Source organism: Xenia sp. Carnegie-2017, unplaced genomic scaffold, assembly GCF_021976095.1.
Source record: "Xenia sp. Carnegie-2017 unplaced genomic scaffold, XeniaSp_v1 HiC_scaffold_25, whole genome shotgun sequence".
Classification (NCBI taxonomy): domain Eukaryota; kingdom Metazoa; phylum Cnidaria; class Anthozoa; order Malacalcyonacea; family Xeniidae; genus Xenia; species Xenia sp. Carnegie-2017.
In genome coordinates this window covers 4,179,625-4,195,888 of record NW_025813488.1, presented here as the reverse complement: position 1 = coordinate 4,195,888, position 16,264 = coordinate 4,179,625, and the positions used below count along the sequence as shown (strand labels likewise).

At 31.5% G+C, this 16,264-nt stretch overlaps 5 protein-coding genes across 6 annotated transcripts; 4 read left to right on the top strand and 1 right to left on the bottom strand.

Annotated features, from left to right (window-relative positions):
- The first annotated feature begins 264 nt into the window (after positions 1-264).
- LOC124453048 (dnaJ homolog subfamily C member 5-like) lies at positions 265-4,338 on the top strand. Of its 2 annotated transcripts, none has more exons than XM_047003746.1 (6): positions 265-419; positions 2,798-2,876; positions 2,955-3,011; positions 3,096-3,206; positions 3,502-3,543; positions 3,687-4,338. In XM_047003746.1, exons 1-6 carry the CDS (start codon positions 385-387, stop codon positions 3,951-3,953), a joined length of 591 nt encoding a protein of 196 aa, XP_046859702.1. In that variant the 5' UTR covers positions 265-384; the 3' UTR covers positions 3,954-4,338. The 2 variants fall into 2 exon arrangements, with proteins under 2 accessions (XP_046859702.1, XP_046859701.1); XM_047003745.1 differs by lacking the exon at positions 265-419 and adding an exon at positions 1,679-1,858.
- A 261-nt stretch (positions 4,339-4,599) lies between these two features.
- LOC124453047 (Na(+)/H(+) exchange regulatory cofactor NHE-RF1-like) lies at positions 4,600-5,760 on the top strand. The gene has a single exon (XM_047003744.1). It carries the CDS (start codon positions 4,705-4,707, stop codon positions 5,410-5,412), a length of 708 nt encoding a protein of 235 aa, XP_046859700.1. The 5' UTR covers positions 4,600-4,704; the 3' UTR covers positions 5,413-5,760.
- Positions 5,761-5,874: 114 nt separating this feature from the next.
- Positions 5,875-7,301, bottom strand: LOC124453050. The gene is made up of 6 exons (XM_047003748.1): positions 7,055-7,301; positions 6,856-6,946; positions 6,658-6,728; positions 6,498-6,584; positions 6,349-6,416; positions 5,875-6,279 (listed from the first exon to the last, which is right to left on the bottom strand). Exons 1-6 carry the CDS (start codon positions 7,157-7,159, stop codon positions 6,168-6,170), a joined length of 534 nt encoding a protein of 177 aa, XP_046859704.1. The 5' UTR covers positions 7,160-7,301; the 3' UTR covers positions 5,875-6,167.
- Positions 7,302-7,351: 50 nt separating this feature from the next.
- LOC124453042 (2-hydroxyacyl-CoA lyase 2-like) lies at positions 7,352-12,366 on the top strand. Its single transcript, XM_047003738.1, is given in 17 exon segments — positions 7,352-7,606; positions 7,701-7,754; positions 7,821-8,096; positions 8,218-8,294; positions 8,365-8,500; positions 8,821-8,858; positions 9,006-9,106; positions 9,180-9,289; positions 9,723-9,846; positions 9,951-10,045; positions 10,230-10,269; positions 10,396-10,510; positions 11,211-11,348; positions 11,414-11,588; positions 11,730-11,787; positions 11,790-11,827; positions 11,930-12,366. Coding segments are annotated over 17 exon segments (1,884 nt in total). The 5' UTR covers positions 7,352-7,483; the 3' UTR covers positions 12,116-12,366.
- A 91-nt stretch (positions 12,367-12,457) lies between these two features.
- Positions 12,458-15,624, top strand: LOC124453046 (adapter molecule crk-like). The gene is made up of 9 exons (XM_047003743.1): positions 12,458-12,651; positions 12,765-12,884; positions 13,668-13,809; positions 13,879-13,926; positions 13,995-14,123; positions 14,469-14,603; positions 14,754-14,792; positions 14,877-14,954; positions 15,039-15,624. Exons 1-9 carry the CDS (start codon positions 12,623-12,625, stop codon positions 15,180-15,182), a joined length of 864 nt encoding a protein of 287 aa, XP_046859699.1. The 5' UTR covers positions 12,458-12,622; the 3' UTR covers positions 15,183-15,624.
- The last annotated feature ends 640 nt before the right edge of the window (positions 15,625-16,264 follow it).

The following is a 16,264-nucleotide window of genomic DNA, read 5'->3' as shown; positions in this document are numbered from 1 at the left end:
TCCCTCCCTAGCGTTCCTTTTTCTGGGAGTTAAATTTTTCAGCATGTTATTAATTGCTTTTTTAGCTATTTTTAGCAAACTTTGGAAAAGCAATATCATCAACTCATCTTTTTATAGAGCTTTAGAACTCGTAAAGTCTTTCAAAATTATGTATAGCTGTTTTTATCGCAAAACCAACGATTGACGTCTCTGGCCATCGTCAATCTGGCTGATGACAACCACGATGACATGCTTTGTAATTGTATACTTTTACTGTTTTACATATATTATTTGGACACCTGCTGAATCGAAGTTTGATTGGGTTGATCAATCGACCGCTATGAAACGAAGCCAGTATAAAAACCTACGAAAGAAACTCATATTTTTTTATCTGATGTATTAGTTATGGCAAACTACAATACCATAAAATCAGAGAGCGAGTAAGTTTTAATATTTGTTTGTATGAGCTAAAATGAATGCATTTTTATAAGTAGAAAGATCTAGTTACTTCATATCCGCCATGTTTATAGTAGTTTCAGTATTCAATATCATCGATTTATTATCTTGGGATAATGAAGTCTAAAAGTTTTCGTTGACCAATTTAATTCTTTTTGCAACTGTTTCGCAAGTTTTATCTCTATAACTTTAGAATTTATGATCCAATAATAATGTTTTTCATTGATTGTAAACAGTCCTTGATGCTTTTTTATAGTTTTAAGAAGAACTTAGATATCAGTATACATCCAAAAATTGTCTACTTTACTCCATTTTACTTTTTATAGTAAACTTGACACATAATTGCACTAAACCTGCAGGCCTTCTGCATTTGCTGTTATGTGCAGCTCTACCATGTGGTTTTGGTGACAAATATTTATTTCAATAGGTGTTAAGACTAATAATTGCTTTTAATACTGAAATAATTGCAACAAGGTAGTGGAAATTTTTTGTCTCATAAAAAGTATTGGAAAATTTTGCACGCACCAAAGTATTTGTGCATATATTTTTATCAAAACACTGGAGAGAATCTGAGCTTGTTGAAAATCTAAAAATATAACCTTCACATTGGTTGCATGACTATCTTCTTCTTTTGAATTTATTGTGTACTATTGAGTGAATTGAAATGAAAATAAGGGTAAATTTTTTTCTCAAGTTTTCATAAATTTCTTTTGGCGTAACAATAAAACTGTTTATTATGAGAGTGTTGCTTTCTATACTTATGATTGCATCAGACACGTATGAAGCAAGTAAAAATTGGGGGCACAAGCTTTTTCGGGCGGTTTTTCAATTAAAAAGTACACTTTTTTATAGTAAATTTGAAAAGTTGGCACATTTACCCCAAACTCTCTCTTCCTATGTCACTGGATTGTTTTGTTACTTCCATCTAATAATTCTATATGTATCATTGACCGAGCATGTTGTTAAAGCAAACTTTGCAAACATACCTTGTAGAAGGAAGATTTACGAATAATTGGGTTACATAGTACATTTTTCATGTTCCATGCCCTTCGCCCTATTAATACTCTAACATTTATGGTGTGTATTAATTAATGCGTGTATTAAGTACCTGCATAAATTTTTTATTGTTTTTTACTCAACTGGTATTTGCCCCCATTGATGTATTGAGTTTTCCTTTTCTTCAACGCTCTGTGAGGTGTGCTATGCCCCCTGATTTAATTAAAATATGTATGAATTTCCGGTGGGTGTATTTACATAATGTATGACAAGTAGGTAAATGAATCAGATTCCGCCTTGTAACTAACTTTTGGAAGCTTTGCATTGTAAATGGGAAAATAAAGCAAAATAATATTTACGAAATGTCGCCAAAAGGAGATGATGCGGAAATGACCATGACTGACGAGAACGAAAGCGCGATTATAATGTGGGTTCAATGAATTGTCGCGGTATTTGTAGTGTAGTGTTATGTTATTTTGTATTCATAATTTAATGATACCTTTCTGTTAGAAAACAGGTATTTGTATTTTGTGTCAGTGGTTTGTTGAGCGTGTGTTTATGGGTTTGCATTAAGGTTTTTTTACTGGATGTTAGCATTCTAGAATGCTGTTATAGTCGTAATATTTGTTTCATTGAGGCGGGAGCAAACATGTTCAAAATATAAAAGATATTGCTCCAATTTTGGGTGAATTTTATCTTTTTTTCCACTTATCCACGTAAAGTTTCGATGAAACCATGCAGCATGTTTTATTATAAATTTTATTGAAATCCTAATAACTGACAGATATTTTTGTTTGCTCGAAAAACTTACCTCGGCCATTGTTTGTTTGAAATGGTCAAATGGTAGCAATTAAGTACGTAAATCATTACGTTTTTTGAGAGTTGCTTTTTGTCTTTTACAATCTTCTTTGAATTTGGAAAAATGTAAGCAGTTTTACAAATTATTATGGTATTTGAACTGTTTATAGATTCTTAGAAGCATTGTCTCATGATTTCATCAAAATATTTCAAAAATCCATTGCATCTAGTTTGATTTTCTTTATAATTAAGCTGCCTTTGTGAAAGATAAGGATTTAGAGACTTCAAAAGTTTTTATATCTTTTTAAAGTGAAATGTCCATTGTTGTATATGATAAGATCAAAGTGGTTTGTAAGGCAATCATGTTTAATGGTTTGAATATTTCTCTTAATGTGTAATATGTTTGTCTTATCTAATTTAAATGTTTTTGCAAATTCATTTAAGATGCATGGTTTTTGATATAAAACACATTCTTCTATTTGATTAATTGAAATTTTTGATCTAACATTGCAAACAGAGGTTTGTTAGTTTGTAAATGCTAGTTTTATGCTTGAATACTTTTTTTCAGGGAACAAAAAGATTTATATGAAATACTCGGAGTTACTCGTGATGCCTCACCAGAAGAAATCAAAAAGGCATACCGTAAAGTAATGTTTACAAACAACACATTATGAATTATGTATCTATGGTCAGTTGATATTCATAATGATAATTTATTTTTGTAGAAAGCACTCAAACATCACCCTGACAAGAATCCAGGTGACCCCACAGCTGCTGAGCGTGTAAGATTCAATAACTTCCTGACAATATTATATTATTGCCCCAGTCTTAACACGAAATTGATTATTGAATTCATTTATTTTCAGTTCAAAGTCATCAATCATGCACACACTATTTTGTCTAATGAGACAAAACGTCAAATCTATGATGATTATGGTAACATGGGCTTATATATTGCAGAACAATTTGGAGATGAGGTAATAATGGTTTTTGTGTTACAAGAAATTCAACTCCAAAAACTAGTAAATACTGAACACAAATGACTTAATACTTTTTTCAATGAAGTGATGTTTTTATACAAACACTATCAGTTTTATTACACCCAAATTCTTTGAACAATACAATGCAATTTAATGATTTCTCATCTTTATTAACTAATGAGAGCTGTTTGATATATATTAGTTTCATTAATTTTACATTAATGTGTGTGCATTTTCAATCCTAGCATGGAATGAAATATTCACAATTTTGATGCTATGTAATCTTGTTTAGAATGTAAAATTATACTTCCGTCTCAACAGTTGTTGGTGTAAAGTAAGTATCATCAAGTCTACTATTTTTAATTGATTTCCTTAGGAGAGGATGTACATGTTGTAAAAGTTATCTTGTACATAATTATTTCTATTATTTATTATTTCTTTTCATCCTTGTTCTTATATCAATTCTTTATTTCTCAGGCATTGTTTATATTTTGTGGGTTGATTACTGGTTGTTACTTTTGTTGCTGTTTGTGTTGTTGTTGTGGATGTTGCTGTGGAAAGTGTAGACCTCAGTCAGATGAAGATATTCCTGATTGTCCAGCAGCAGAAGAAGATGACCTTCCAGTAACTGATCAACCAGGCTCTTCACCAATAGTTCATGAAAATGGTAATAATGCTCCAATAGTGCTAGGACCTCCTGATAATTCCCCAAATGAAAAGACCTATCTCACAAACACAAACTAGGCTATGTACAAAACAAGAATGAATGCCTTCAATTTTTTAGGCAATGGAATGTTTTATAGAAAGCAATAAAAATATTTTCTTTAAATGGAAAATTATGTCATACAAATCTGCATTTGGAGTACTTCATGTATTTCACATGCTCCTCATATGCATAATGAACAAGAAAGATATTTTTTATATACATTCTATCCTATCATTTTCTATTTAACATTCCAATTTTGAAAACTGTAGTTGATATTGGTTTCTCCTTCCTCAGTCAAGGCATTCACTAGACCATATGAAATTGAAAATGTAATTCACACTTGTAAACCTATTTGTCCTTATAGTAAACACAGATTTTCATAAAATTGCAATAAAATTCTCTGATTAAAAGCACTTATTCTGATTTTGAGTTGCAGCTGTTGATGATGCCCACTTTGTGATAGAAAATTAACATAGGAAAAGACATCTTTTGTCAATTTTTTAAATGATTTTTGTGATTAATTTTCTAAAGATTATACCAGTACATAATGTTTCCGAAATGTGTTAAGAAAGTCGCTTCTTTTTTATGAATTCCAAGAATGATTCCGAGCTCTTTTTGCAATCTCCTTTTGGGAGATGTGGTATTTTCTCTTACGAAACCTGAACCCTAGTTTCCATAAAAGGGCATAAAATAAAGAAGGCTCTTCTCACGAGGAATTGTTAGCTTTGAAATCGCAATTACGGGTCGTAGAAGTGTGACAAACGATTCCAAAAGCTTGCGAAGTTTAACATGAACGGTGATATACCACATTCTGAACAAGGTCCGCCTAGCTTGCCGCGTAGGATTGTAATTCATCGAGGACATGATGGTTATGGCTTTAATCTTCATGGTGAAAAGGGGATACATGGTCAATTTATCAGCGCAATCGACGACGGTAGTCCCGCTCAAAAGAATGATTTACGAGTTGGGGATCGAGTGATTGCTGTCAATGATGAGGATGTTGAAGATTATCCACATTCTAAGGTTGTAGAACGTATACGAGCAGGCGGAAACCAAGTGATTCTACTTGTTGTTGATGAACAGTGCGATAATTATTATAAGAAGTTAGGGGTTAAAATACCTCAAGATAGGTACGAAACACCGTCGACACAAGACGTTACTCAAAAGACTGATGTTCATGACGGTGATGTAGTTGTACACGGACAGAATGACACAAATAATGAAAAAAAGGAAGGTGAACAAGAGAATGTACAAGAACCAGCCAAACAAGGCGATTCACATAACGCACCTGATAATCATGAAAGCCATGAAGACGTAGCGTCAACGAAAGATAAAAGTGAGGAAAAAGTTGACAAAACCGAAAGTTTAACGTCTCCTCGTGTTGATGAGTCGTCTAAGTTAGATATGGCTGCAGCGAGACCAAAACCGAAACGTCTTGATGTAAAGCGAGCGACTCAAGACTGGAAACAAAAATACGATGATTTTAATAAACTATAGATTTTAGTGACTGTTTTGTACATTATAGGTCAAATATATCCCAACAATATGTATGTCGTCATTTTGTTATTGATTATCGATCGTTCGGTGAAATTAAGTTTTGAAGAGTTCCGGCATATTGTGAAGCTCAATTGCACCATTAATTATTGCAATGTAAGTGAAATGTTTTGTAAAGGACTGCTCAAGTCGAGCGAAAAATGTTATCATTCTGTGTGAACGTATTTGTAAACATAAATCAAACGACTCGAGTGTTTTGCTATTATACATATTTAAAATAGCAAATTGTATTGCTCAACGTTTATATGTCCACTTGTTTTATAGAATAGAAAAATTGCAGTGAACCGTGAACTTTTGTCTGCTCAAAGATTAATCGAAATTTAATCTTCTATCGAGTAAACACAATGCAAATAAAGTGTTTTGTGCTCGTTGCCATGGGCTAAAATTACGACCGACATACCAATGTACATTTGAACCTTGTGGTTTGAACTCGCAAAGGCCGACAATATATTATGATTTAAACAAAAAGTTAACATAGATATGTTAAATATAATAAAACGATATGTAGGTATAGAATTTACTCATATTGATTCTTGAACTCTCAATACAGCAAAGATTACGTTGTGTTGTGAATGTGAACAAACAATTTGCATTTGTAATTTCGTTTTAATGCAAAAATACTTTCCTCTTTCAGCAATTAATCAATTACTTGCAAATTAAATTAGAAAGAGAGTCAACTCGTCATTTATATTCCACACTTATGACTTTCTAGTCTTCATTTTGAGTATGTCTTGTTTTTGTATTTTTCTTATTCCATGTCTGAACTTTCCTCCATCAAGACCTTGACTTCTTTCAACCCAACGACCAGACCTAATGAAGAGCAAGGTGTATAAGTCATAAAAAATAACTTTAGGTTGATTCAAAATTATATTATTGTACCCTTTAGGCAGTTGTTTTCTTATATTTCCTTGCTTTTTTGTCTTTCTGAATAATCCCATTGCTGTGTCCTATTAAAATAACAATTGCCCATAAACCACTTGCTCAATTTAACTTCATTAACTCCTTCAACTCATTATCATATGTTGCACCTCTTCCTTTTGTTTTTCATCTTTCTTTTTCCAAATTTTTTTCAATTCCATTAGCAATGGATACGGCATTTTTGGTTTCTTGAGAGCCTAAAAAAGTCATGAAACATAGAATTAAAGAGGAATACATATTACATTTTATTTAAGAGTCATATCACTATACTCTAGCTCCAAGAGATTCTGCTTCTGCTTGCTTCATTTTTCTTCTATCTTTCTTTCCAAAACCTGACATTCCTAAACAAAGTTAAGTGATAAATTCACAATCCATTCAAATATAGTAAACTTTGTAACATAGCAATGCAGTTCTGTTCAAGAAACTTGAATCTTAGAGATATGTTTTCATGCTGTTCAGGTACCATACCAAATTCTCTCACTTCACGTGCAATTTCTTTAAATCCATAATTTTTCATCATTTCTTCCCCTCCTTTGAAGCTTGACAAACTTTCTTTTTTCTGAAATCACCACCATTTGTCATATGATATCAGAATTCAAAACTCAGAACAGTGCTGACAATGAAATATTATTTTACAACAAAACAATTACGTAAGTGGGCAACTTACACATTTTTTGTCCTTTGCTTTCCGCGCAGGCTCTTCAAAGATAACAACTTGTGCCTTTCTTTTCTTCGATTTATTCATTTCTTCCTGATAATCCGCATTGAACATTACCTTAAACCTAAATCCATTGATGATCAAAGTGATCAAATCTTAAAATTTGTCAACCATGTTCATTCGTGCCACGTGGTGAACTTCACTTCGACTTCATGTAATATAAGATATATTGACTTATTCCACGATACTGTATAAGTTAACTTTTAATCAAATTGAGGTTTTAGTGTTTAAAGCTGTTGTTTATTTAGTGGAAATAGTGTATAAAATTTGATATATGGTTTGTTTTAATCTAAACTAAGTTGCACACCTGTACAAAACAGTGAGTTTGTTATTCCGGGGAATTACGGCATTTTACGAGTGTACCTCGAACTATTGAAAATGACAAGTGAACAGGAGAGCTTTCTTGCATTTTCTTTGATTTATTTTTTCTTTATCTTACTTACTATCATTATTATATTTGTCGTTTATAGATTTAAATTACATTATCATTTTTTTCTGAAAGTAAGTTTTTGAAAATGTGCTTTTTTTGTTCAATTACCTTTGCAATAAATATTGCATATTGTTTGTGATCATATACTATTTCGTTTTATTTCAGCTTGATAAAACTTCAAAAAATCATGGTGGTGAACTTGTGGCTAATGTTTTACAGGTATGTGACCTTTTTTAAGCTTCACATTATTTGACAACAATCAAGGTATGATGCTTCTCTTTTCAGGCACATGGTGTAAAGTATGTGTTTACCCTCTGTGGTGGTCATATATCACCAATATTAGTTGCCTGTGAGAAGCTTGGAATTAGAATAATTGATACAAGGCACGAAGTGAATGCAGTATTTGCAGCTGATGCAGTTGCACGTTTGTCTGGTGTTGTTGGTGTAGTTGCTGTGACAGCCGGACCTGGTTTGACAAACACTGTAACAGCTGTGAAAAATGCTCAGATGGCCGAGTCACCTGTATTGCTTATTGGAGGTGCTGCAGCAACTCTGTTGAAGGTACAATTGATTACACTAATTGTCAAAAATTTGTTGTTCTTCATTCTTGTTACTGTGTATTAAAATCTATGATATGGTATAAGTGTTCGTCTGTCACTAAAGCAAAATCTTATATATTTAGAATCGGGGAGCACTGCAAGACATTGATCAAATGTCATTGTTTAAGCCTCTCTGTAAATACTGTGTTACAATTAAAAGGTGAAGATAATCAAAGATATTCAATTTTGTATTGTATAGTTGTTATGGTTATGTTATTGTTTTGTTTCAGAGTACGTGATATTCCTCAAATTTTGAGGAAGGCCATGCAAATTGCTCAGTCAGGGACACCTGGACCAGTATTCGTTGAGTTTCCTATTGACACTCTTTATTCCTATCCTTTAGTCAAGAAGGAGGCAGGACTAAAGGTATCATCATTAGCCAGGCATAATGTTCATAAAACCAGTGTATAATTATGTCTAGAATCCCCCATAATGCATCATTGGTTGAAATGTTCTTCAAAGACCACAACTTACTACTTAAAATCTGTGCTCACTGCTCACATCCCAGTATGCATTTTGGCTTTTATAAAAAGGAGTTTCTAAATGTGAATTACTTAGTCATTTTGAAGTTTCTTTCACAGTATGAAGTACTTTGCTAATCAACATGAAATTGTTCATACCATACAAAAATAGTAAATGTAAATGTCTCATAATGGCCCAAAATGTGAAAGTTTATTTGGTTGTAGGAAAATCCTGTTGGAATTGGGCAGAAAATTGTTAATTGGTATGATATGCCTTTTTTAATCAATACAAAATAACAATAAGGGGATCATAAAAATTTTATAAGCTTGTTTTATTTGGCATGAATATGTAGGTAGTTAGGTATTCAATTTTGTAATTTTGTATATACAAGTTTCTCTATTTTATCCAGGTATATCCAAAATCATTTATTTTGTTTGTTTGCTGGAGCCTGGGAACCACAAAATATCCATCCACTATCAATAACTACTCCACAAGCATCAGATGGAGAAGGTTAATATTTTCCTATCAAGACATATATAAATTACATTTTGAATTAATTTTAATTATCAAATCTCAAATGTAGTATCTTCAGCTGTTGAGATTGTGTCTAAGGCAAAAAAACCAATTATAATTGTGGGCAGTCAAGCAACTTTGCCTCCTGTACCTGCAGAAAAACTCAAGTCTGCTCTTGAGGTATGCTAGTGGCATTTAACGTTTTGCTTTCCCAAAATTGTGCAAATTTATTGCTACACTTAAAATAATAAATTATTTTTTCATGAAAATCCATAGCGATTCAACATATAGCAAACTAAGTTTCAAAATGAAAATGTCAATCTTAAATACTACAACTGTTAAGCATCATCAAAGAGATTTTGTTATTTTCTATATTTATATAGATCATATGTACGACATAGTTGTTATTATACATGAATATTCAATATATGAAGCTCTATTATCAAGGCATAATACATTCCTGTCTGTACAATTTATTAGATATTACCTAGCCTTAATGCAATATAGTATTTACATATAAGAATATTAAATATAAAAATATTACATATACTTTATAAATACATAAATATTTTTTAACTGTCATGGGAATATTTGACAACTTATTCATTAAAAGCTTCTCCGTATTCCATGTTTTCTTGGTGGCATGGCTCGTGGTTTACTGGGAAGAAATAGTCCATTGCACATTAGACAAAGACGTCGCGATGCATTAAAAGATGCTGATGTCATCATTTTACTTGGTATAGTAATTATTTTGAATTAGTTTTTGGTTAAAATTTGACGTAACAGCGAAAGCTACCAGCAAGTTTAATATTTTAGTTTTACGAATACGTATGTCTTACAGGAACTGTCTGTGATTTTCGTCTTTCGTATGGGCGAGTCCTCAATAAGAAGAGTAAAGTTATTGCCGTAAATCGTAGTAAAGAACAATTATACAAGGTAAAACAACCTTTGCATTTATACGTAATTTACTATCGATGCTTTAAAGTAATGTGGCAATGTTGTCAGATTGCCACACTTCAGAAGCAATGCCTTTATTTCTTGTCTACTGTATCTTTAGTTTGCTAATAATTGAAGATATATATAATAAAAATATTTTAATTACATATTTTTTTATATAAAGAACTCTGACATGTTTTGGAAACCAACTTTAGCCATCCAAGGTAATTGTTAAGGTCGCGGCCCTTATTAGCTATATGATTTTCTCATTAGTACGTAGATTCGTTCCTTTTTCTCTATAGACTGACATCGTCGAACGTAAATTTTGCAATAAAAATATTTTATTTAAGGTGATCCTGCGTCCCTCGTATTATCAATGAGTGAACAATTAAAAGGTTATAATTGTCCTGACGAATGGTTGGACATGTTAAAAGAAAGAGATTATGTCAAAGAAGAAGAAAATAGGTAAGTTTTATCAACTTTGTTTTTTTTCAACTAAAATGGAGTTAAGGATTTTTCAGTATTACGACGATGAAAAGATTTTATAAATCGAAACTTTATGGGATTTTATTTAGCATCATTCTTGTGTAACGGTTATTTCTTTTGTTGTTGAAGTGTAAAATTTAAATTGAGTATAGCATCTACTTCTCTTTCTATTTTTGTAGTGTAGAACATGAACTGAGTATGGCAATTATTTTTCTCTTTATTATTGAAGTGTAGAACATAAACTGAGTATTACAACGTTTTCTTTCTTTATTATTGAAGTGTAGAACATGAACTGAGTATGACAATTATTTTTCTCTTTATTATTGAAGTGTAGAACATAAACTGAGTATTACAACGTTTTCTTTCTTTATTATTGAAGTGTAGAACATGAACTGAGTATGACAATTATTTTTCTCTTTATTATTGAAATGTAGAATATAAACTGAGTATTACAACGTTTTCTTTCTTTATTATTGAAGTGTAGAACATAAACTGAGTATGGCAATTATTTTTCTCTTTATTATTGAAGTGTAGAACATAAACTGAGTATTACAACGTTTTCTTTCTTTGTTATTGAAGTGTAGAACATAAACTGAGTATGGCAATTATTTTTCTCTTTATTATTGAAGTGTAGAACATAAACTGAGTATTACAACGTTTTCTTTCTTTATTATTGAAGTGTGAAAGCCAAAGAAAAAACGGACAAACATTTAAATCCTTTAAAAATTCTCCATTGCTTGGAGGAGATCATGTCAGATGATAGCGTCATTGTTGCTGATGGAGGAGATTTTGTTGGCTCAGCTGCTTATATATTGCGGTATACCTTTTTGTCTACAATATTTGTCGAATGAAGATTATTTTCATTTCATTGTCTTTTTACAGTCCACGTGGTCCTTTACGTTGGCTTGATCCGGGAGCTTTTGGAACCCTAGGTGTTGGTGGGGGGTTTGCCCTTGGAGCCAAGTTGTGTCGTCCAACATGTGACGTATGGATAATTTATGGTGATGGTTCATGTGGATATAGTGTTGCTGAATTTGATACATGTACCAGACACAATGTAATATTACTAATATTTTTTGAACTTAAACCATTGCCTAATTATTTTTATGCTCATTTGATTCAAAACATTTTTTTGTTTTAGTATGTGGTTAAAGAAACATGCTCTTGTTCTTATACTGACAGTGTTTGTGTTATATAGCTTCCTGTGATTGCCCTTGTTGGTAATGACGCTTGCTGGAGTCAAATTGCTAGAGAACAACTCCTATGTTGGGAAGTAGTGTTGGTTGTGATTTATTGGTAAGATGTTTCTTCCTTGGTTAGTTGTATTGCATTTTTTGTAGTATACGTAAACTGTCCTCTCTATCCATTTGTAAAACGTAATGATTATATTTTACACAGTTTATGGACTATCATATTGTTGCCGAAGGTTATGGGGGAAAGGGTCTTCTATTAGATGAAAAGAATTCGGCCAATATTACATCAGTATTGGAGCAGGCTCAAAAGATTTCAGGTGACGGGCATGCCGTGCTTGTAAACGCACTTATTGGTAAAACTGATTTCCGCAAAGGATCCATATCCGTCTGAGGGAAATCAAGGGATACGATACATTATACTGGAGGAATATTAATATTTCGTGATGATATTTTCTGAAAAAATTCCCATGTGCATGTTTAATAAGAACAATTCGATATAAATCAATGAATAATAGAATAAACTAAAAAATCATGATAGTGACAATTTACAACTGAAAGGTACACCTTAATTTTGGAGTATTGAATAATGAATTGTATTTCACCTAAATTAGTATTAGTAGAAATAAAATTTAATTTGTAAAAGATGTTCACGTGACATGCAGTGGCCAGCGGTAAGGTAGTGACTAACCCTTAAAAATATAGAGGGATCCCCCCTTTTACGACTTCCGCGTGAATAAGCACTTCCTAGTGTGGCACTTCTGTGGCGATGATCTAGTTCTGTATCTAAGTAAACTGTAGAATTAAGAGAATTTTGAGATAAACACTGATAAAAACGAAACACGAATGATAAGTGGAGTGAAATAAAATATTTTTACCCTTGGATCGTCTTCTTAAAAAGATGAATTCCTCCAATTTACGGAACTATCGGTAAGAGAACAGCATTATATGTATGTCAGTCATAGATATAATTTGCTACATTTGTTAACGCGTATGTATAATATGTATATATTTGAATAATAAATGTCTTGTTTCTTATGTAGTTGGTATCATGGTAGCTTGAGTCGTACGAGTACAGAACATTTATTATTGGGGAAAGAACCAGGAGTTTATTTAGTAAGAGACAGTAATACTTCCCCAAGTGACTTCGTGTTAAGTGTCAGGTTTGTAAACTAACACGCTGTGTGAATTATTTTCATTTTCTATATTTTGCTTTTATTACATAGTTATTACATTTGAAACATTTTGTAATCGTTTCTTATGAATAAATACTGTTACTGGTAGTGGTCAGCATGTTTTGGAATGTTAACTTTTATCACAACAAATACATAAACCGTTTTGCAACGTTAACTATGTTTGCTTGCGTCTCTACTTTAATTATTTCATTGAAAAACGTTGTTCTTATTATGTCTATAAACCATTAACAATATAACTAAACTGGGCGAAATTTATGTGAAAAGTTATGTGATGTGTCAATTTAGCTTTGTCAATTCTTGATTGCCATAATTTTCTTTGAAAATATGTGGTTACTTTTTACATATCTTTAGAAAATCTACTTACATTGCGTTTTATTGTATTTAACAATTTTTTTATTTTGCCCACGTTAATTTTTAATTAAATTTTCCTAAACACTGTAAAAACGTAATCTATATATATAGCTTATATCAGTAATATTTCGCTAACGTAAATACATACGAACTTTACGAAGTAATAAACTGTTTTAGTTGTCTGTACGTTAAACTTGCTTATTTGACCTAAATGATTTTTTTGGGACTAGTGATGTATTATTTTAATGTGTATCTCATTTACCTTGTAAGAATTTATTTTTCAAATTTGTTCTCATTGACTTCTGCAAGTTTCAAAGTTACTTTATGGAATTGCTCAACTTGTTCTTCAGTGTTGTGGAAGTTATAATTGCAAATATTTGATAAAGTGTTCATTTTTAGTGAAAACAATAAGGTCAGTCACTACATTATAAACAACAAAGGTAACCATTACAAGATTGGTGAACAAACATTTTCTGATATTCCATCGATAATAAACTTCTATAAGAATCATTTTCTTGATACAACAACATTAACTGGAGCTGTAAGTATGAATTGTGGAGATGATGTTCACATTTACTATAGGCATTTTAGACATTTTTTATTTCATTAGGTTGAGCGAGAGCTTAAAGTTAAAGCACTTTATAATTTTGAAGGACGCGTAAGTGTGTGAATTGATTTAAGGATTGTTAAAGACAAACCTTCCTCAAATGGAGCAATTTTTTGTAGGATCCAGGTGATTTGCCATTTAGTAAAGGTGATATCTTGACAATTATTTGTCAAGATGAGGAGTCCTGGTGGACTGCAGAAAACAAATATGGACAACGAGGCTGTATACCTGTGCCTTATATGCAAATTGTAAGTTGTGTGATAAATTGTTTTAGGAGTATGAATGTTTTGATGTGAAGTTTCTTGTATAAATGCTCTAATGTTTTCTTAGGATTAATTTTTTTTCTGAAAAGTTTATGGTTGTATTGTTGGACCTTAAAATTCATGTTGAGGGGTTTATACATATGGATGAATGTATTTGAATGATTATTGATTAAACTCTCATAGATCAATGTCCGCTGAGAATCATTAGTTAAAAATCAGTAGTAAATTTAGTGACCATAAATTTCTCACCACCAGTCATTATTGAGCACAAAAACAAACTAGATGCTTCATGCTTAAGTGTATTGTATGTTTCTTTCAATACCACTTTAGCTTAATGAAGACCAATTACCACCTGTTGTTAATGTACCTGCTGTTCGACCCGTTTCATCACCTGGAAATAATTTAACACCATACAATGACCAATACAGGCCAAACAGGAGATCAAATCCTGAACCATATCGACCTGTGAGTATGGTTTTACAGTGATTATATATGATTTTAAAGTAAATATTTAGATCAAAGACAATATACACGTGATAATCAAGTGAAATCATTTTAAATAATTCTGTTGAATCAAGTGTATAGTCAATGTGTAGTTGTATTTCTATTGTTTAGAGACCTGTAGAACCTGCACCTCGACAAGTTATGCCTTTGGTTAGTCATTTATTTTGAAACTTTTCAATATAATTTAGGAGTGTCTTCTTGTATCCACCTTATTTTAATTCTTTCATCATTTAGCCAACAGGTCCTTTTATTGCACGAGCTCTTATAGATAGAGTTTGTACTCCTTATGACACTAACCAAATAGCGTTCAAGGTAATATACAGTCGTCATCTGATAATATTGTTTGATAAATTGTGCAAGTTTTGCTATTTTGTAATTTATATGATGTTGTTTTAGAAAGGAGATTTGATCAAAGTAACCAAACAAAATGACAATGGTATATGGGAAGGAGAGTTGCATGGCAAAACTGGTGAGTTTCCCATGTCACATGTAAGTGTTCTTGACCCAAACACAATGGAACCATTGTCAAATGGATATTGACTTTTGAAAGATAGTCGATGAAAAATTGAAAGATTACATAACCTAAGGATACAAAGAGTAATTCCTTCAAAGAAAAGTGGCCATAAATTTTAATCATAGTAGCTCTTTATGATTATATGTAAATATGTAATAGATAATTTGAAAAATTTGGCAACTTGTTGAACAGAGAAATATATACTGTGTATAAGGATTTTTTCAAAAAGGTGTTGTATATTTTGAATTTGAAAATCATATTACACAAAGAATATGAAAATAACTAGACATGAATAACATGCAGAATTAAACTGTCATATTATACTAGACAGTTCAATTCTACAACATATGGCTTAATTTATTTTTAACTCTAAGTCGTATTCATATTTTAAATAGAATGTTCCCTTGTAATCTTATTCTTACTTTCCATAATGGTGATTTCAGATGGCAAAAAAATTCTCTCATTTAATTTTACTATTTCTTATTTCAGTCATTGACTACAAAGTGTGTCTTAGCAAACTGTTCATTTAAAAATTAATGTAATATATTACAATTTACAAACAATCAGCATATTGATGATAAAATTAGATATTTTAAAGGGAATATATGCCCATATACTAGTTTGAATTAGAGCAACTTTTTTGTCTTTGTATTTAAATTTTATGATGCTGTATTCTATTTTTGAGGAGAAATTATCAAAATTTCATAAAACTTTTTATTTTGAAGCTGTTCTTCCAAGTTTGATAAAGATTTTCACCACTACTGGAGCTACTGTTTTTTCAGTTTCTAGATGTTGGATTTCTTTCTCAATTCTTGTTACAAGAGTTGTCAATATAGTTTTGAAACCTAGAGCGAACTCTGAAAATAAAAATCTAATTTTTCATGTAATATTGTTTTCATTTCGCACATTGCATTGGCCATTGAAATCATTGAGTTCTATGATTGACATACATGTACGCTTGGTGTATCTATTTTACAGGTGATCCATGTTTGGGACTTAAGTGAAATTTGGCGGGAAGAAATGAGAAGACGAAGCTTGAAATTATACTTAAACAGTATTATGGAATTGATGGTGAAATTTTTCATTTTCTGACTCTGGAGTTGTGCCA